This window comes from Tripterygium wilfordii, chromosome 6 (assembly GCF_013401445.1).
Source record: "Tripterygium wilfordii isolate XIE 37 chromosome 6, ASM1340144v1, whole genome shotgun sequence".
In the NCBI taxonomy this organism is placed as follows: Eukaryota; Viridiplantae; Streptophyta; class Magnoliopsida; order Celastrales; family Celastraceae; genus Tripterygium; species Tripterygium wilfordii.
In genome coordinates, this window is record NC_052237.1 from 4,291,991 (window position 1) to 4,313,629 (window position 21,639).

The 21,639-nt window shown below is 38.6% G+C and overlaps 3 protein-coding genes, 1 long non-coding RNA gene and 1 other non-coding gene across 9 annotated transcripts; 3 read left to right on the top strand and 2 right to left on the bottom strand.

The window, feature by feature from the left end:
• Positions 1-1,279: 1,279 nt before the first annotated feature.
• LOC119999301 (putative multidrug resistance protein) lies at positions 1,280-6,634 on the top strand. Its single transcript, XM_038846796.1, has 7 exons — positions 1,280-1,539; positions 1,621-1,675; positions 2,179-2,363; positions 2,450-2,907; positions 3,305-3,845; positions 3,933-5,893; positions 5,978-6,634. Exons 1-7 carry the CDS (start codon positions 1,357-1,359, stop codon positions 6,351-6,353), a joined length of 3,759 nt encoding a protein of 1,252 aa, XP_038702724.1. The 5' UTR covers positions 1,280-1,356; the 3' UTR covers positions 6,354-6,634.
• Positions 3,095-7,333, bottom strand: LOC119999302. Of its 5 annotated transcripts, none has more exons than XR_005468393.1 (5): positions 7,237-7,333; positions 4,814-5,016; positions 3,763-4,056; positions 3,480-3,632; positions 3,095-3,405 (listed from the first exon to the last, which is right to left on the bottom strand). It is a non-coding gene; the product is annotated as an uncharacterized LOC119999302 (long non-coding RNA). The 5 variants fall into 5 exon arrangements; XR_005468394.1 differs by having other exon boundaries at positions 3,480-3,567; positions 4,814-4,992; positions 7,242-7,327; XR_005468390.1 differs by having other exon boundaries at positions 4,814-4,992; positions 7,242-7,327.
• A 571-nt stretch (positions 7,334-7,904) lies between these two features.
• Positions 7,905-9,609, bottom strand: LOC120001104 (protein SIEVE ELEMENT OCCLUSION B-like). The gene is made up of 3 exons (XM_038849349.1): positions 9,526-9,609; positions 8,931-9,413; positions 7,905-8,794 (listed from the first exon to the last, which is right to left on the bottom strand). The coding sequence occupies exons 1-3, from the start codon at positions 9,607-9,609 to the stop codon at positions 8,165-8,167; spliced, it is 1,197 nt and encodes a 398-aa protein (XP_038705277.1). The 3' UTR covers positions 7,905-8,164.
• A 3,194-nt stretch (positions 9,610-12,803) lies between these two features.
• Positions 12,804-14,343, top strand: LOC120000518 (protein JINGUBANG). Its single transcript, XM_038848625.1, has one exon. It carries the CDS (start codon positions 12,883-12,885, stop codon positions 14,158-14,160), a length of 1,278 nt encoding a protein of 425 aa, XP_038704553.1. The 5' UTR covers positions 12,804-12,882; the 3' UTR covers positions 14,161-14,343.
• A 3,835-nt stretch (positions 14,344-18,178) lies between these two features.
• Positions 18,179-18,250, top strand: TRNAT-UGU. The gene has a single exon. It is a non-coding gene; the product is annotated as a tRNA-Thr (tRNA).
• Positions 18,251-21,639: the final 3,389 nt, after the last annotated feature.

Genomic DNA, 21,639 nt, shown 5'->3' on the forward strand with positions numbered 1-21,639 from the left:
TCCTCTTTCTCCAAATTGGAATTCTCTTCCCCTCCCCAAAACTGAGTCACTGCGGGTAACAACCAGGTCTTCCATCTTCAGCAACCGTTTGGGGTCTTCAAAGGGGAATGTAGGTCATGCTCTTCAAGAAGTTAAGAGCTTCTAGCCCATCTATGATCTTTGATTGTAATTTGAACTAAAACTGAGATAAATTATTGGTACTAAAACCTTGATTTGCCTGCGAGACAGAGGTATTGTGTTTGTATTATGTGATAACTAGTACTTACTAGAAGGAGAATGGACGGTTACGATATAGGACGGGGTAGGATGAACAGTCGATACATGATGCAGTATTTTTCGTCTGTCAATTTTTTAAAAAACAATTTCTTTGATTTCAATGACCAAAAGTTGTATTACCCCTTCTTGTTTTTCCTCATTCCACAATCACATCCAATTGGAAGTTACAATGCCATTAAAAAAAAGAAGAAGAAAAGTTACGGTGTCCATCTCATATCTCAAAATCAAAGTTACTTTACTATTTACTACTACAATAGAAAGGGTAAGTATAGAAAATTAAAGACTACGTCCAAATCCAATTAGTGTTATACATGACATGACCAGAAAATGACACGTGATTGCTATTTATTCTTCCTTCATATATATATATATATATATATACACACACACACTGCGATGATTACAATAACACATTACAAACCAGAATTATTAAAAAAAAAAAAAGAGGAATTGATTAGGACGATTCAAATGATTAATACAAATTATTGCTCATTCTAAGGCTCTGTGCTGGATTATAATGACATCAAGGCGGCAAGATTTAGCCTCTCAACAACCATCATTCCAATAGTAAAACGACAAACTCAAAAGATACTTTGGAATGAGACCAGAATCTCGGTGACACTACCAAATGCATAAAACAAATGAGATCGCAAGCCAAGCCTCATTCCCAATATCTCGCTCATTAATAGATGTGAATGTACTCATAAAAAAAACACACAGAAATGACCAACGAGAGGTGGCTCGGTTGACAATCAACAAGGTTAGTCATATATGTGCTCAAAGTTTGATTCCAATGTGAAGCATATTTCTCAACGGTACTTCAAAAAAGAACACACGTAAATGAATGTACCCTCTCTTTTATTACATGACTATGATTCACTCATCCACAACAATTATCCTTCCTGGCTAGGCCAATCAATACATAGAACAGACAGGCCGGCTGAAGGTGACAGGGGTATCAGATGCTCCTTGTAGACAAAACAAAATATATTTTATGGCTAACCTAACATAACTAAATTATATAACCTCTTTCAAAGCAGGTTGGCAGGTTTGTACTTTGCATGGAGCAAGAGTGATAGAATGGGGACTAAAGGTGGCCTCTTCCGGTGCGCAGATGGGATAGACAAACTGCTAATGGTTCTGGGAATTCTGGGAAGCCTTGGAGACGGGATGATGTCCCCTCTTACCATGCTTGTTCTCAGTGGAGCAATCAACAATTATGGGGCTGACAGTGGCTTCCTATCTAATGAAATAGTGGACAAGGTACTTATGGTGCTAGTTGAATATACACACAAAGAGTTTATGACACGTAGCTAAAAGGCTTCTGATCATTTTGTGAATCAGTTTTCCCTGAGGTTGCTCTATGTTGCCATTGCCGTCGGAGTTTCTGCATTTGTAGGTATGTATATACTATCAGTTCATCGATATATATTCTCACCTTTTCTACCTCTTCTTCCATTGCTAGATAAAAAAAAAAGCTAAGGTATAAAAGGAGAGGTCATGTTTCAAGAGTATGAAATGAGTAGAAGCTGCATATTATGTAAAAAATTTCATTCAACAGCATCAAATATTCACTGTATGGTCATTAGCTTTATTTTCTGATGTCAAAGATGCTACTGACCTCGTTGTTCTGGCTTTGACATTAACTTCACCTTTTAAACTTACCATCATTTGGTAATGCCTTGTTGTCCATCTAGAATCGCAGTAGTACTATAACAATTCCCTGAAAAAGGGTGTATCCGTCTCTCTAGCGGTCACAGTTCTGAATCATGAAAAAAACCAAAGAAGAACTGAGCTAAAAAAAATTGATTTAAAAGAATTGACCAAATCTTCATATAGTATAACTTAACATGTGCATATTAAGTTTGCAAAAGTTGAATCAAAATATTGATCCCCTTGCAGAAGGAGTATGTTGGACAAGAACTGCAGAGAGACAGACATCTCGTATGAGGATGGAATACCTAAAATCAGTACTTAGGCAAGAAGTTGGTTTCTTCAATGGCCAAGATGCTTCTACCTCTACCTTCCAAGTCGTGTCTGCCATTTCTTCTGATGCCCATATAATCCAAGACACACTAGCTGAGAAGGTTTTTTAAGTGTCATTGGCACTAGCTTCTTCTACCTATCTGCTTCGTATGGTTCACTTTAACATTGTGTTTTCCTTTTGCTGCAGATACCCAATTGCCTGTCTAACCTATCCGCGTTTGCCGCTAGCATTGTTTTTTCCTTCTTACTTTCTTGGAGAATAGCATTGGCCGCATTACCATTCTTGATGCTGTTCATTGTTCCAGGAGTTGTTATTGGTAAGCTAATGATGAACCAAGGGGCAAAGATACGGGTTGCTTATGGAGTAGCTGGTGGCATCGCAGAGCAAGCAATATCATCCATCCGTACAGTTTACTCGTATGCAGGGGAACATCAAACACTCAAGAGATTCAGCAAAGCACTCCAGAAAAATATGGAGCTTGCTATAAAGCAGGGTTTCACAAAGGGACTGCTAATGGGAAGTATGGGAATGGTATATGCAGCTTGGGCTTTTCAGGCTTGGGTTGGCAGCATCCTCGTTACGGAGAAAGGAGAAAAAGGTGGCTATGTTTTTGTGGCTGGAGTTTGTGTCATCTTGGGAGGATTGTACGTAACTCCTCTCTCTTCTGCTTTCCTTTCTTCTCATTTTTCCTCTCTAAATGACACGTTTTACCTGGAACAGTTCAACAATCTAGTCGGTCAAAAAATTCAAGATCGTATTTGATTTCACATAATATTATAAACAAAATTGATATCAATTTCTCTTGAAAAGAAACATACAAAAACAACATAGTTTAGTTTAATGTAGTTGGAAATAATCTTATAGGATATCTATCAAGTCTTTCACAACAAATTTTTTTATATTTGGGAGTACAGTTTTTGTCGAATGCAAGAGCATTCTTCTTTGAGTACCAATATTTCAACAAGCTTAACCTATACGCCGGGCCTCTACGGCTCTACATCATATCTAGCGCCACTAATGTCTTCATGGTGGTATTTTCAGCTCTATTATGAGTGCGCTTCCAAATCTTTCTTTCATCTCAGAGGCAACATGTGCCGCAACCAAGATGTTTGAGATGATCGACCGAATTCCAGTTATAGATGCTGCAGATGATACAGGGAAAATCTTAGCTGATGTCAAAGGAGAAATCAAATTTAGAGAGATTTATTTTAGCTACCCATCAAGGCCTGATAACCCAGTTCTTCAAGGATTAAGTCTTCAGATTGAAGCTGGCAAGACGGTTGGTCTTGTAGGAGGCAGTGGTTCTGGAAAATCCACAATCATATCTTTACTTCAAAGATTTTATGACCCTGTTAGAGGAGATATTTTTCTTGATGGAAAGAAAATTAAAAGACTTCAGCTGAAATGGCTAAGATCTCAGATGGGACTGGTTAATCAAGAACCAGTTCTCTTTGCAACATCAATAAAAGAAAATATTCTTTTTGGCAACGAAGAGGCACCTATGGAACTTATCATAAATGCAGCTAAAGCTGCAAACGCCCATGACTTCATCGTTAATTTACCTGATGGATACAATACACAAGTAAGCCATAATTTTTCGATCTTTAGTTTGAAATCAATTTATGATCATTACTAGAACTGACATGGTGAGTATTCATTTGTACCTCAGGTTGGGCAATTCGGACTTCAGTTATCAGGAGGACAGAAGCAAAGGATCGCCATAGCAAGGGCTTTAATTCGAGATCCAAAGATCCTTCTCCTTGATGAAGCCACAAGTGCTTTGGATGCACAATCTGAAAAAAAAGTCCAGCAAGCGTTGGATAAGGCTTCGCAAGGAAGGACTACTATAATCATTGCCCACCGCCTCTCCACAATCCGTGAGGCTAATTTGATAGTGGTTCTCAAATCAGGCAGAGTGATAGAATCAGGCTCTCATGATGAGCTGATCCAACCAAAAAATGGACGAAGGGGAGCCTACTGTGAAATGGTGCAGATGCAGCAATTAGCAATGCAAAATGAAGCCTCTCGTATTTCCAGTTATCCAACACAAGGTACAAACCCCTATAGATTGACTGGTGGACAGACTCCACCAACACCAATCAGTGCCAGATCAAGCTACCATCTAAGCAGTCCAGCTACCCCCTTCAGCCCTGCACTGTCCATCAGCATGACACCCACTTTCGAAATGAATCCAAATGATCACGAAAATGATAAAAATTCAAAGAACTCTTCCCTTTACCCTTCTCCACAGTGGCGTTTGATACGAATGAATGCACCCGAATGGAAGAGAGCACTGATTGGGTGCTTAGGGGCTACTGGATCTGGAGCGATTCAGCCAATTCATGCCTACTGCTTAGGATCAGTTGTCTCAGTTTACTTTCTTACAGATAACTCAAGGATCAAATCAGAAACAAAAGTCTATTCCTTCATTTACTTGAGTCTAGCAGTTCTTAGTCTCATTGCCAACCTCCTCCAACATTACAATTTTGCAATCATGGGAGAGCGTTTAACCAAAAGGGTGCGAGAAAAATTACTTGAAAAGGTGCTTACCTTTGAGATTGCATGGTTTGATCAAGATCAGAATACAAGTGCAGCCATCTGTGCCCGGCTAGTGACTGAAGCCAACTTGGTCAGATCTCTAATTGCCGATCGCATGTCGTTACTGATTCAAGTTTCCGTAAGTGCTTCCTTGGCATTTGTGTTTGCGATGGTGGTCACATGGAGATTAGCTATTGTCATGATTGCCATGCAGCCTTTAATAATCGCATGTTTTTATTCAAGGAGTGTTCTAATGAAGAGTATGTCAGCAAAAGCTCAAAAAGCACAAGGTAAAGGAAGCCAACTAGCAAGTGAAGCTACTCTCAATCACCGGACTATCACGGCCTTTTCATCTCAGAAAAGGATACTAGATCTCTACAGAGAGACCTTAAGAGGCCCCAAAAAGGAAAGCATCAAACAGTCGTGGTTTTCAGGAATTGGACTCTTCAGCTCCCAATTCCTGACAACAGGTGCAATAGCTTTGACTTACTGGTACGGAGGGAGGCTAATCAATCAAGGACTAGTTGCTCCAAAGCACCTTTTCCAAGCGTTTTTCATCTTGATGAGCACAGGTAAAAACATTGCAGATGCTGGAAGCATGACTTCTGACATTGCCAAAGGTGGCAAGGCCATAAGATCAGTTTTTGAGATTTTGGACAGGAAAACTGAGATTGAGCCTGAAGACCCCAAAGGGATTGAAGTTCAACATATTTCTAAAGGCAATATAGAACTCAAAAATGTTTTCTTCTCTTACCCTTCGAGACCTGAACAAATGATCTTTAAAAGCCTTAATATCAAAATTGAATCAGGAAAAACAGTGGCCCTTGTGGGACAAAGTGGTTCAGGAAAATCCACAGTTATTGGGTTGATAGAAAGATTTTACGACCCGCAAAGTGGATCAGTATTCATAGATGAACGTGACATCAAATTCTACAATTTGAGAAAGTTGAGGTCGCATATTGCACTGGTAAGTCAAGAACCTACTCTTTTTGCTGGAACTATTCGTGAAAACATTGCCTATGGTAAGGAGAATGCTACGGAAGCTGAATTGAGGAAGGCTGCAATTCAAGCAAATGCTCAAGAATTTATAAGGTATTATTACTTTATTACTCAGGAAACTTCTTAGAAAATTTTAGTTTGTATCTACCTAAATTTCTTTTGTTTTGTTCGATCCAGTTCTATGAAAGATGGATACGGTACATACTGTGGAGAAAGGGGAGTCCAGCTTTCAGGAGGCCAGAAACAGAGGATAGCAATTGCTCGAGCAATACTGAGGAATCCAGCAATCCTTCTTTTGGATGAGGCAACCAGTGCCCTAGATAGTGTGTCAGAGAATTTAGTTCAAGAAGCACTTGAAAAGTTGATGGTTGGCAGAACGTGTGTGGTTGTAGCACACAGGCTGTCCACAATACAAAAGGCAGACTCCATAGCCGTGATAAAGAATGGACAGGTGGTGGAGCAAGGATCACATAACAATCTGCTAGCCATTGGACGTAGTGGAGCATACTACTCTCTAATTAAGCTACAACATGGTCAGTCTCCTTACAGGTAAGGCTCACAAATGTTAGTTCTATGCAGAAATTCGAAATAACACTCACTGTAACAAATGAAAAGAACTTTAAGGTCAGTCATAGAAGAATCATAATTTCATATGTAAAAAATATCCTTTGAGCCATAATTGTGAACCAGATTTGTAAAATCTATGAATAGATTTCTAGCTTATATCCATATAATTACAATTCTTCATCACTCATGTAGCAATTCTTTAATTTTACTTTCGCTCCCTCCCCCACGAATATATCATACAAGTTAACTTTGTGAGAGGGGGTATTAGCAACACAAATACTTGAAAAAAGGAAGCAGGACCAACAAGCTAAACCAATGCAAGTGGAAAGATAACAAAGAACCTCAAAGGCTAGAGTGAAACCCCAGCTTGCGCTGCAGGAGCCACTCCAGCCTGAAAGACCTGGCTGAATCAATAATTCCCAAAAAATGCCAATTTCCATTTAAGAACTAAAAGAAATCGGCCTCAAATAATGAGCAAAAACCAATCATTTATATTTGATTTACAGTCTGGATTATACAAGCCACATTCATCCTCTCGTTATCCTATCCTTTTCAACTGATTGATTAACATAACGTCACAAACACGATTATATGTCAGAAGCTAAGATTTTTTTCATTAACAATGACATGCTATGTATTCAAGAAATCCTAAGGCTAGTCTTCAATATTCCAGAATTCATCACCACTTGTTCCTCCAAAAACCCTATTGACAAGACAGTTGAACTCGGTTTTCATATCTTCTCAGGTCATTCATTGGTTGGAAACATAGACCATACAAGGACACTCAAATTCGCAACAAAGGATCAATCAACACAGTATAAATTGTATAAACAAGTTGTAGACAACGATCAGATTGCAGAAATTGTAACCTTACAGGGAACGTATTCAAATTCCAACATTGAGTCGTCCACCTTGTCTGATCGGCTCAGAATCGTCCAATAATCGCTGATGAATGGTGGCTTTTAGAGGGTTATGACCATTGTACGGGGAAACTACAGTTCGTTATGAACTTGAGTTGGGCCTTGATAGAAAAAGGGGCCCACGATCTTAATTAACAATTGCCCGGGCTTACCCATTACCCAATCTCTGTTTTTGTTCCCTTTTTTGGCCCAATCCCAACATTTTTTCGCTCTTTTTTTTACGGGTTCACTATAGATATATCATACCTGCACGATTTTGTTTCTCCCTAGACCGTTTCACTTAATGATACTTGAGTCCAAGGGAAAAGACTTAGTTGATTGTAAGGAGACATGCGATTAGGACTTCCCCAACCGGTATAGGATTTTATGGTCATAACACTTGCAACAATAAAACAAACACACAAATTAGATGAGAAGACTAGAGGGCCTAGTGGTGGTTGATCTTCTATGCACCCAGTCCACCATACAATGTGAAGGAAAGAGAAAGGGAAAATGGACAACTTACAACAAGAACCATACTTTATCCAATTGAAACCTAAACAGAAAAATAGAGTAATGCAGTGGAAATGAAAAAAAATCTTACATATATGAAAGACACTCATACAAGCTTCAAAGAGGAATACCAATCCACTCAAACAACTCTGAAATTATTCCGATGCTCTAACAACGGAAATGAGCTCCTTATGTAGATTCTTAGGAAGGATACTTTAGTAAAGGCACGTACACATGGAGCGGCATCGCCTCTTTACGAAAATGTATTCCTGAGAACGAGAAATGGAAAATGGACAACTAACAACAAGAAGCATGCTTTATATAATTGAAACCTAAAAATTCAAAACCCAGTAAGGCAGCATTTTGCGCTGAAATATACTGTTGCTCAATCGGTGTAGCAACGATACATGAAGGACAACTCCACGACTGTCGCGCTCAACTCTTGGCCACATTCAGTGCAGACAATCCTGTCAGGTATCATCCCTGAGGTCTCCGGCAAGATCAAATGTTTACAGTAAATGCGATGGGGTCTATAGAGGTAATCATTCAACGTATTCACAAACCCCCTCTCCTCTGCAGCGTTTTTCCACAGTCGATAGTCAGCGAGGGCCTGGAATATGATATCTAATTTGTCTCTGGCCATCTCTGTTGATCCGCTGCTAATCATAGCCCATCCTTGATCTCTCCCATCGAAGCTAATCATTGTCATGATCTCGCGCATATTCTCATCGTTCTCCACATTCCTGCCCAGTCGTAACTTTGAGTGCCACATACCATCAATCCTAACCCAGAAAAACCAGACCATTGCTAGGTCTTGCAATATGTGGCCTAGATTCTCTGCTTCAATGATTGCATTGTTTCTTCGGACTGTCTCTCCGGGATTGCTCTTCCCCACATATAGCATCTCCAATGGAATTTGGGCTTCACGAGCCACTGAATGTGCAGTTCTTGTGAATTTACGAATCCATTCTATATCTTCCCCACCGTACAAGCATATGTATTTGTTTTCTGCTATCTGAAAGGCACATAAATTGCGGAAAGGCTCACAGTTAAAGATTACCCAGTTAAAATCAGGTTTGATCAAGACCCCATGTACAAGCATATGTATATTTTTTGTATAGTAAAGTTGAAGTTGTGAGTTGTGACCATACCCAGTTGACGATGGCTGGATGAACATTACGAGCAATTAAATTGATTCCCCATCTCTCTTCTCCCCAGAGTGCTTCGTCTTTCTGGATGGTGAAAGGAAAAGCATGGCTTCCCCAAATCCAGACCATGTGAAATGCGTTCGGGTTCACTACTCTTCCTTGCTGGTCAAAAGCAACGAGCAATGGTGTCTTGATGAAATGCCAAGACTCCTTAATGTATCTGATGACACCGGGATCAAGCAAAGAAGGGTGGCACACTGAGTACCATGGCATCAGTAATTGAAGCGTCTCGAATTGCTTTCGCTTTGTTTCATCCCATGGCACCGATAAATCAACTACAGGTAGCCATACTATGTCGTACATACCCTCGGTCCTCGATCGGTGCTGGTACACTTGTTCAAGGAAGAAAATCTCGTGATCATGGGAAAGGTCCAGGTTGGAAATGAATAGCAATACAAACCTCCTTCTCAGCACATCAATGCTAGCCTGTTTATCAAGCAAAGGTCTCAGAAAAGTCCGTAGTCAATTGATTATATGATCTCTGGGGACTAATTAGCCTGAAGATGAAGGAAGATGGAAATTATAGAAGCAAACCCACCTTTGTCTTGGTGGAACCATCAAACAAGGGCAGCTGGTCGTCCTTGGCATAGATCAAGGCTTTCAGAATCCTCCTATTGTCCATGAGGCGTATCGATCAGCAATTGATCATATGCTAACCTGCAACAGACCAAGATCATTTTCACCATTAATTTATGGAAACCATGTAGCTAGCACGATTGCAAATACAGAAAAATCGAAGGAATGGACTCACCGCTAGCAATCTTAAATGCAATGTATGTGAAAATGTGCACTATGATGATGTAAAGAGATCACAGGACAGTTGTAGCTGTTTACTTTTGTTCTCTTAATTTTACTTCTTTTCCTCTTCTATAGGGATGCAATACCATTGAAAAAGAAAAAGAAGCTAGGTAGAAGAATAAATGCCTTTGCTTGTATGGAACAATCCTACTATGGCAAGTCATCCCTGAGAGCTAATGAAGTGTAAAGGACCTCCTGGTTATCATTTTTGGTTAAAAAGTTCAAAAGCTTCTCAGTTCTCATAGATCTTCTTTTCTGCAAGATCGAAATGACTGATCTTACACACAGTGAATGTGAATCCCTTCCTTCCAAGTTTCTTCTGAAGAATCCAAATACTAACCTATTTCCTGTGATGACACACACATTATGCAATGCATAATAATATAATAATAATTAAAATGACAAAGTATCTGCATTTTTGTGGGGTGATTCCGTGATTGAATGGAAAGAAAAGAACATGCACTTGCTCAGGTTTCAAGGCTATCAAGTCTTGGAATTGAGAGGAGCTGGCCCAGGCGCTTCTGGTGACCAAGAAAGAAGCAATGTAGACTCAGGACTCTGCGAGTGCTTAGTGCTTCATTATCCAATTCTATACATGCATGCAAATAGCAGGACCTCAAAACTTTTTACAATACACTGTCACTTACACTGCATGCATTTTTCATCAACAAGCGCAGTGCCTTAAATCGAGCTTTCTTTCTCCTGATAATCATAGAAAACATAAAAGGTAAATGTATATTAATTGTAGCTTGTGTCGTGTCATCTCATCACTAGCGAATATCCTTTTTATGCAAGGAAATATATGCATCTACGTACAAATACGACATAAGCTAGAGACCAAAATACTTTATTTGAACAGCACCAACTAGAAGAATATGTTCATGTTGTTTTGGATAATTGAAAATATAATCCTTGATTAATTAAAGCTATATATCTATATATGGAATGTAATTATTCATTTTCAATAAAGGTGTGCATACGAACAATTATAAAACATAGTACAGTATTCGTTATTAAGTATATCTTGTCCCTCACATGATTTCTTATCATCATGATCATCACTAATTATCTGTTAATCTCATTTATATATATATATTTATAATATATATGTATGGCTAGGATTTGCATCTACGATATGACATCCTACAAGCTAGCTAGCCAACATACTTTTCTACTCTAATAAGACTGCAAAAAAAACAAAACAATATGATACTGGTTTATAGGCTAATCTTCTAATTAATTACTACTACACTGATAGAAACCATGTTCCAAATCTCTTAAATAAATTAAATATTAATGAGAAAGGGGATCTCCTATTATCTTTCCTTTATTTATACAAGGAGAAAGGATTCGAATCATGGTCACTAAAATGATACACACTATCCTTATTATTCTAACTAGTGGTTCGGGTGTTATCTTTTATATATTATCATAGAGCAATGAAATTACAGAACAAATTAATTTTGACTAATATATATGTTTGAAAATTAGAAATTATTATTACTTATGTCATATCATATATACCTGCTCTTTCTTTCACAAAGGTAATTAATCAGTCTTATAATCTAAAGAACCTTTCGAGGTCACTTTTCCAAATTACGTATACATATATAAAGATTGTAAAAAGAATGCGATTTTAACAGTGCAGTACTTGTTATGTTGACGTACATATTAATGCTGCCGTCTGTATAGTGAAAGATCCGGCCTCCAACTTGGCCATAAAAATATCAAACCACATAAGATAACTAAAAGGATCCTAATTAAATTACTTTAATTTGTGACAATAACCACTCACCAAACAACAACAACAACAACGTACAACTCGCAGAACCAATATCAATATATAATAACTCTTTTTAATTCGAAACTGACATTCATCCAACAGTATGTCTGAGTTTAATCTTGAATTGAAAACTAATTAATATTCATACATCAATGTATAGTAAAACCTTTTTCGAGTTGTTAATTGTCTTATTGGTGCTGTTTTTCCCATTAATTAGTTTCTTGAATAGGATTTTGATGGGAAAAAAAAAAACTTATTATTGATTTATTATTTACATAAATCCATATAATTATTTAGTATGTTTCAATGGAAAACAAACAACAGTATTCTCATGTTTTAATCATTAAATCATGCATGCACTAAACATGGGGTAATGAGTGAAATTTTATGACTACAACTGTCAAAAATCATTCAGAATGTGATAATTAATCTTTCTTTTTTTTTTTTAATAGAGAGTTCAACAAATATAAGAGCTCAGAAACGGACAATCGACAATTGTCCAGAGTGCAGAAAGAATTAATGTTGGCATAGTTTCCGAAGCTAGCTTGCTATATACATATATCAAATAAACCGGCACATAAAATGTTTTTCTGATGCATATGACATATGCTAACACACAAAGAGAGTGAATATTTATTTATTTTTCTCTGTTTAGTGAGTCATTATCTGCAAGTTTTAAACTTTTATTAGAGCATTAGGTCCCTCTCAAGAAAGCCCATATAGCTAGGTAGTATTGAAAACAAAAGGAAATGAGAAGAAAACAATTGGGATGGGAAGAAGACCATTTTAGCCTTATCAATCATCACCATCAACAGCTTGCGTCTCCCTCTATTTCCTCGAATGAGGCGAGTAAGTCAACCTTCAAAGCCTTCAACATCATCAAGTCCTCCGCCAACAAACCAAAGCTGGCCCAGTTGACGGGCCCGTTCCCAGCACCGGAACTATCGCATTAAGAAGACGCGCTGGTCCTTCTGTAAAGTGCAAGGCTCGCAACTTGTACGGCTGTGATGGACCCCAGGCGTAGTCCAAATTGGAATTAATTGCCAAATTGCTATGTTCAATTACTAAAATACCCTCAAAAGCAGCAACGTGATTCGCTCTGTAGTTTTTTTTTTTTTTTTTAACTAAACCGTCAAAAGAACAGATTGATCCCCTCTCTTGTCCGTTCATCCCTCCACGTGGCGTTATCCTATCTCATCTTACCGATTTCGATTGCCTCTATTAATATCCCTCTCAACACTTGTGCGCTCTCTCTATCTTCGACCGCCACATTTCTCACTCTGTCTCTTTCCCTCAATTAAGTCCACCGGAGCTATGAAGGTCCGAGCCTGGCTAGCCTCCTGTTCCATGGCCACCGCAACCATGGACTCAACCCTGAAAAATCCGCCACAATCGTCTCCAAAACATCTAGCTTCCGATACGAGCAGTGCTTCCGATAATTACTCCACTACTGACACCAGCAGCAGTAGCCTCCAAAGCAATTTCTCTCTTCAAACTTTCCCATCCCTTCCTTCCCTCCAAAAATTCTCTCAAGATGAAATCCAGTTCCTCTCCGTCTCTCACGCTTGTGTTTCCACTCTGAAAACCTGTGAAAAGTTACCAATCACCTGCCTCGCTGTCCACGAGGACCTTCTGTACGCCGCCTCTGCCCACGAAATCAATGTCTACGATCGATCAACACTGACGCATCTCAATGTATTTAACGGCCAGGAATCCTCGACCGGCTACGTCAAGGCCGTCACGGTCAATTGTGACGGGAAACTCTTCACTGCTCATCAGGATTGTAAGATCCGCGTCTGGCGTGTAAATGAGGCAAAGCGATATAAGCTGTTAGATACTCTCCCCACAATTAACGACCGTTTACGCCGTTGTTTACTTCCGAAGAATTACGTTAACGTCCGCCGTCACAAGAAGCGGTTATGGATAGAGCACGGAGACGCCGTTACTGGCCTTGCCGTTAGAAACGGTTTGATATATTCGGTGTCCTGGGATAAGTGCTTGAAAATATGGAGAGCCTCTGATCTTCGCTGCTTAGAGTCAGTCAAAGCTCATGAAGACGCCGTCAACGCCGTCGTTGTCTCCGTTGACGGAACCGTTTACACGGGGTCAGCAGACCGAAAAATCCGGGTCTGGGCGAAACCGTTCAACCAGAAGCGACACATGCTTATGGCGACTCTAGAGAAACACAAATCGGCTGTGAACGCCTTGGCTCTAAACGAAGACGGTTCGGTGTTGTTTTCTGGGGCGTGTGACCGTTCAATCTTGGTGTGGGGTAGAGAGGATAGCGCCAATTACATGGCGGTGACAGGTGCGTTGAGAGGGCACGAGAAGGCCATATTGAGCTTGATCAACGTCTCTGGTTTGTTGTTCAGTGGGTCTGCTGATCGGACGGTGCGAATTTGGCGGAGAGGACACGATGCACGATATTGTTGCTTGTCCGTTATGGAGGGACACCAAAAGCCGGTGAAGTCGTTGGCGGCAGTTTGGGAAGATGAATCAAACGACGTCGTTTCAGTCTTTAGTGGAAGTCTTGATGGAGAAATCAATGTGTGGAAGGTCTCGGCTTCGAAACCAAACAGCCCCCAATATTAAACTCGTAAATTATAATATTGTTGGTGTGTTTTCTTTTTTTTTTTTAATGAATTTTAATTTTTACTCCTACAAAATTTAATATTTGTTAGTTATTTGTTTTGTTTTTTAAAAGTTAACTCTGTGATTGTATTATTAGTTATTGCAGAATAACATATTCAAAAAAAACTTTGTTTTTGGGTGAAATATTGATTGTATTATCGCGATCAATGCTAATATTTGTGAATGAAATAATTGATTGGATTTTCTCATATATCATATATGCCATAGTCGATCTAATATTATTATTTTTGGATTCAATTTTAGTTGGTTTTTTTTTAACAAAAAGGTACTGAAAATCCCAACATTCCATTTCATGATAGTAATTTGTTAAACCTAACAGTCACGTACAAAAACAGTTTAAAAATTTACAAACGCCGAACAATATTGGATTGCATTAACAAAATACAAACACCATATTACACACTACATTGGGATAAACCCTAAAAGACTACAAACAAACACATAAAATACTACATACTACAATGGGATAAACCTGAATAGACTACAAACAAACACCAGAAAAACTATATATATTGTGTGTAAATTTTTTTTATATACATAGGTAGCCTCGACATGCCAATTTTTAATGATATACATTTTTATTTTAATTATATACAGTTTTATAATATTGCTTGCGAAACCAGCGACCAGACAGCCAATCTAGGGGCTCCTCTTAGTCTTAGCAGTAAAACAAAACGAATTCTAGAACCAACCGTCCAGTCGTATACGAATATCGAAGTGCAAGTTCCCCTAACTTAACCTTTATATATAGCGATATTACGGGACGGTTTAGGTCAACACATGCGACAATATTCAATCCTTCGCATGTTGAAAATTGAAACCTATATATACATATATATATACAATTTCCTATGCAAGTTAGACTGCAAGTATGAAGGCAGAAAAATCTCTTTATATCAACTATCAAGTCCATGCTTTGCTGGATAATTCCTTTTTAATTTTGTACTTAATTATATATATATATATATATATATATATCTATGTATATATATTATTTGACTTCAACCATCCCGGCATCATGCAAGTGGATTATATTGATAATTTGTAGCAAAGAAGTTTAAATAAGGATCTTTCAAAGTCAATTGTGGCAATATCCACTTTTTTGAATTGAGCATATATATATATATATATACATACATGATGTATACATACATGATGTATATATCAGAGTTGGGGAAAAGGATTTGCTGGAATTATTCCAACAATTCCACCTCATCTCCACCATTGAACGCATTAAGTGTAGTGTTATCAAAATATCAAATCAATGTATTATTGCATTGAATGGTTGCTGGAATAATTTCAGCCTCTATCCCCAGAGCTGGGGTATGAAAACAAACATCAAAGAAGATAGGACAGGTCGACAAGACACACCAATAATAATGAAAGTTACCCAGCGACCCAACAAATAGGGCCCATTTTGCATTGAAACTGAAAGTGATTTCTTCGTTGTTCTCCTTTCAAACCCAAAATTGTGACATCTGATTTAACAAATGTACATAATTCCACAAATGCATAGTATAGTACTAACTCAAACCCAATTATTTGCTCTTCTTTTCTTTTTTTTTCTCCATTGATTAGAGCGAGAGAGAGAGGGAGAGAGGGAGAGAGGGAGAGAACAAGTGAGGATGGATCATGCATGCTAGCTATACATGCAAGTTGGCAAGTTGATCGAGCACAGGACGTCGATGGTGCGTGAAAAAGCAGCAATAAATCTGACGAAATCAAGGTCAATGGTCCTGCTTGCATTGGACAAGATAACATGAAATCATGTTACTGCGTATATCTATCATAATTATTTACTTATTATATACTCGCACATTAATTGTATATATCTAGCTCCTGACCTACCCATGCATGGTTCAGCTTCTCTAGACTACATATATTCCAGTGTTGTACGCAGATCTTCACTCATCTTTGATATCGAATACATCCAATGATTCAAATTAAAAATTAAAAAAAAAATCCGATATTGCTGACGAATGAATTTTGTCACCAATAGTCAATTAGATTCCAATGCTAGCTAGTCGTTTCTATATATAGCAGCTTAGGGCAAATGCAATGAGAATTGATTTGCTGGGCCAACATTTTTGTTGACCCGGTCCCACCTCTATTACACAAAAAGTCAAGTCAAACACGTATTCTAATACAGCCACATCAGCAAAACACAAATTTCTATACACTTTTTCTTCCCACACACTTTCTCTTTCCACCCAACCCAACAACATTCCATTCCTCCATATTATCCACAACAAAACTACACCAAAACATCAAATATCAATACATCCACATCAGCAAAACACTTATCCCAATACAGCCACATAAGCAAAACACATTTTACAATACAGCCACATCAGCAAAAGACAACATCTTTGTTGGCCCAATACCACTTCACCATTGCATTTGCCCTTACCATAGAACAGTCCATCAACAAGCATCAATTACAAGTGTGTGTGTATATATATATATATATATCACATTCAAATTTTGAGAGAAAAAGAAAGGGTTCCTTGGAGTGGATAAGAGTGTTTTTCTTTTTATCATGCAATATCCTCTTTCAACTTGTCAACTTGTCATTTTGCTTTATTTGGTAATATCTTGGAGTTGGGGGATAACGAAAATCCGACAAAATAAATAATAAAAAAACGTGACTCTTTATTACATAAGAAACAAAAAAGAATTTGAAGAAAGATAGATAATACTTCAGTGGAGCAGCAGCCAGCCTCTTTCATCCAGTTTAATTTGCCCCATTATGCCCCCTACTACTTGTATGCCTTATGTTTTCTTCTTCTTCTTTTCTCGATCTTTATACCTTTCTTTGAGATCTCAAATGGAATTAAAGGATGACCAAAGAAACAGCCTGTATTTATTTATTTTTCATCATAATTCTTCATTTCTACCTTTGATTGTGGATTGGATAAATCTATAGAATCACACAATACTCAGGTACGTGTCACACAAATACATGGAAATTTCAGCATTGAATTGGAGCAACCACCGTTAGGTAATACAACGAAAATATTGGTACAATCCCTCTGGGTCCTCGTCAATATGGGCATGGGGCTGGGATCATGTCGGCAATTAAATGAATGTAATCGACCGTCAGATATCATCCAAGTAAAAGTCAAAAAAAAGAAAAGAAAAAAGAACACATGCGGAAGACTGTGATAGAATTTAAATTTGGCCTTCAGATATTTAAAAGTCAACTTACTGCTCTACTATTTATTTTCTCGTCTATGGGCTAGTTTGGTAGAGCATTTGTAAAGTAGTAGATATGATAATAGAAATAGTGATAGCAGAAAGGCTAACTGAATGCTGAGTTGGTGTTTGGTTGTACTTTTGCTATTAACATTTGTGTTGTGTAGCATTTTCTGATAAATTACGTGTAAGAGTATTATACATATTGTTGTATATGCTGTATCCAAACAAACAATTTAATTATTAAAAATAATATAATGATTTTTAAATTAATTAAAGATAATAATAAATTATAAATTACTACATCATCAATTTATTTGCATTTAATTTAATTATTATTTCAATTATTTAATGAGAATGATTTTAATAACACTAGTCCTTCAAATGAGGGGTAATAGTGGAATAACATCAACTTACCAGGGACAAAAATGAGAACAAATTAGAAATGCTTCAAAAAAACTACTCTAAAGTAGCATGTGAAAGTTGAACGAAAATGATGCCTAAAAATCTCTCGATTTTTGTGTCATTAAATTGTTGTTTGTTTGAAACCAGCTTTTCTACTCAAAACTAGTATAAATGCTCCTCTAAATTGAGTACCAAATTGGCCTTATATATATATGGCTGCTTTAATTTGATTTAAAATATATATTTTAATTTATGTGGGTTTACACTAGATCTAGCATCTATGAAAGGTACGGCAGGTTCCACTTCAAGGGCTATAAAAATGATCTATTTATTTAATTTGAAAATTCGTTGCGTGCAGGCCCCTATAGCTCAGTGGTAGAGCGCCAGTCTTGTAAACTGGAGGTCTGTAGTTCGATCCTGCATGGGGGCATGTTGTTTTTTAATGTGCACTGGAGCTGCTGAAAATTAATCCCATTTTCGTTGGTTTGTCTCATGACTTCGTTTGATAGACACGTTTGATTTCACTTTGTGTTTTTTATTTCAAATTCTAAATATGTGCACCAAACCTATTACAAATTAATCTCATTTTCGCTAGCTTGTCATATGACTTCATTTGACAGACAATTTTTTTATTTCAACTTCTAAATATGTGCACCAAACCTGTTGCAAATTAATCCCATTTTCGCTGGCTTGTCATATGAGTTCGTTTGACAGACAATTTTATCAATGTATATAGGTTTGATTTCACTTTTTGTTTTTTTTATTTCAACTTCTAAATATGTGCACCAGAGCTGCTGTAAATTAATCCCATTTTTATTGGCTTGTCATATGGCTTCGTTTGACAGATAATTTTATCAGCGTACATAGGTTTGATTTCATTTTGTGGAGATCATACTCATATGCACGAAGGCTATGCATCATGCAACGTAAAAAGAACGCATCTTGTTTGAGCTTTGAAGTAATCAAAACGAAAAGGAAAACTACTGTGTCTTGAAATGGAGTCTGCAGAGCAGATATTCTCTTCACAAAGTCCAGTCTAAGTGTCTAACTGTCTGTCTAAGTCAAAGTTGACCAGTCACACCAAGGAAGCAGTTTATGACTTTATGTTGCCATTGTCATTGAATTCATACCACTTTGTTCCAACCCAAATTCACTCACAAACAATTTGACCACCCGTGATAACCTCATCATATATTATCCACCACTCTCTCGCACACTTTGTTCGGATTCCCCATCTCCCCTACATCGTTGGTAGAACAACTTTTGACAGATACCAAAGTATTCATTTGGGCCTCTATTTTTTTGGGATTAAGGGGTTTCGGGCTACCGGGTTACACTCGGTGGCCTAGTTAAAATATCCATTCTGTGTGAGCTCCAACTTTCAGAGGGAGTTGCTTGGGCTAAACAAGGTTTTGAAAACCGAACCGGTCCTTGAATCGAAAAACCTATCTAGTTCACAGTTCAAATGATAAACCAGGGTCAAAACGGGTTCAACTGGCCGATTCTGTTAAATTCATTTGACCGATTAAGTACCCAATCACTTGTTGAACTGGTTCGACCGGCCGGTCCGGTTTTCAAAACCCTGGGGCTAAATATATAGAACTCTATTTAGAAACTCATTGTTGGAATGGTATTTGTATGAGCTACACCGATGAAGCCATACAATAACAACATCATAAGAATCATTTGTTTGCAGCTTGGCTAAGGAAGAACAAAAGCCGTGGATGCCCGATGTATCTTTGAGAATTAGACAATCCAAAACGAATAATATTGTTGGTGTTTATGAGAGTGTGGATTCACAATATGTATACATTAAAAAATTGCATAATTATATCAAAGAAGCACAAGAGAAACCGAGAGTGATGATGTCTAAAACAGGTCTACCCTATCAGACAAATCAGCCAAGTCAGACTGAGCTGGAATAACTAATTTCTCCTTTGCTGGTACGTGATCTCTTCCTTCCTTCCTGCACAAGAAGCGAACGTAAGCTTCGGTAGGGCCCCGAGGGTGTACTCGGGGGGACCTCTTCGACGCTCAAGTCAGTACAGTACTAAACTTGGGAGGATGACTCGTTGCTTCGAGCGTTGCCTCTTGCTCAGTAAGTATTTTAGAGTGCAGGAGTTAGATTCCTTACCTGAGGGCAGAGGTTCCCCTTTTATATGAGTTTGAAGTGTTTGAGTTGTAGTAGGAGTCGGACTCTCTCTCATTGGTTTTCCAGAGGGTTTCTCGGATGGTAAATTCTATCTGTATCCCTCTCCAAAGGGGAGTAGGACTCTATCTAGAATTGACGTCCTATGAGGACTCTTCATCAGTTGAACTTCGTGCGTACATGCTTCTGTAGTACGGTTATCGAAGTGCGGTCTTCGGTCTGATAGTGCAGAGGTATACACTTCGGTCGAGAACCGAAGTGTACCCTTCGGTACGTCACCCATATTGTCCTCACTGGAACTTATTCTGCCACGTGGCTTTCTCCCATTAGTGGGGGTATTTTGGGAATATCAGTTGCCCCCCACACTCGTACCGAGGTATCTTAACGATGAACTGGGTATGAGTGTAATAATGTTTGTTCGACGGTTCATCTTTGCGGACAAGATCGAAGGATGCAGAGCGTCTCAACCTACGCACCGTTAGATCAGATCTTCCCCCTATATAAATCGGTGGCCTGCAGTTCTCTTCGATTTTGACTCGCCTCATTTTTACTATTTAGAGCGTTTAATCTGACTGACCGACCGAAGCCTTCCTTTGCAAAACCGAACATACTTCAATCTCTAGTTCTCTCAGTTTCCATTCCATAAGGTCAGTCTTTACTTCCTTCTATTGTTTTTGTTTTTATTATGTCTCTAAGTTCCTCCACTTCATCTTCCTCTTCGGGGGACGCGTCCTCTTCCTCTACTTCGAGTGAACGGACTGCGTCTGACTCTGAAGTGAATATCATCGATTCTCCTACCCCCGGCCTTAACGAGGCTTCAGTCCTTCAGTCCTCTTATCCCGAAAATCCTACACCCGGCCTTACTGAGGCTTCAGTATTTCAGTCAGATTATCCCGAAGTTGCTGATCGAAGTGAGCTTCCCCCAAATCAACAAGCGGGGGGAGACGAGGTTGATTTCGAACCGACATGTCTATCTGGTTCAGGATTAGATGATCGTGGGGTGTCAAATATTAAGAGGGACTTCGGTATCCCCTGGGCCTGCCGTCGTATACCTTCAGACGAACACCCCCTTCATCCAAAGGAAGGGGAATTCGCCGTCTCGCTCCATTCCATAAAATACGGTGCACGGATTCCATATCCTCCTGCATTGACCAGTTTCTTCCGCATCTTCAATATTTGTCCCGCACTTCTAGCCCCGAACTCCTGGCTCTTCCTTAATACCGTTCTTAACAAATATACTATACCCTTCAATTCTTTTATCATCCAACACGTTCTCAGATTAAGTCGCCATGGTAGGGAGGTCGGTCTATACTACTTCCAGTTTCGGCCACCCATTGAGTCTCCTCGTTATCAGGCTTCAATCAGGCATTGGAAGAAGGGTTACTTCTTTGTGAAGGCACCCCTTCAACCTGGAGAACACCTCCCTTTTCGAACTGAGTTTGGCATTCCACACATCTTTCATTTCAATAACCCTCGCGAGCTAAGGCATGAGACAGATAGGGATTTATTGGACCGACTAAAATCCTACCTTCCTCCCAACCCTTCGGTCAACCTATTCTTCAGAGAGGTGTGCTTCGGTTGGTCTTTTTAGACTTAGAGAAATTCACTTGTCTATATTACCTATTTATTAACATGTTCGGTCATCCATTGTGCAGATATGGCGAGCATGG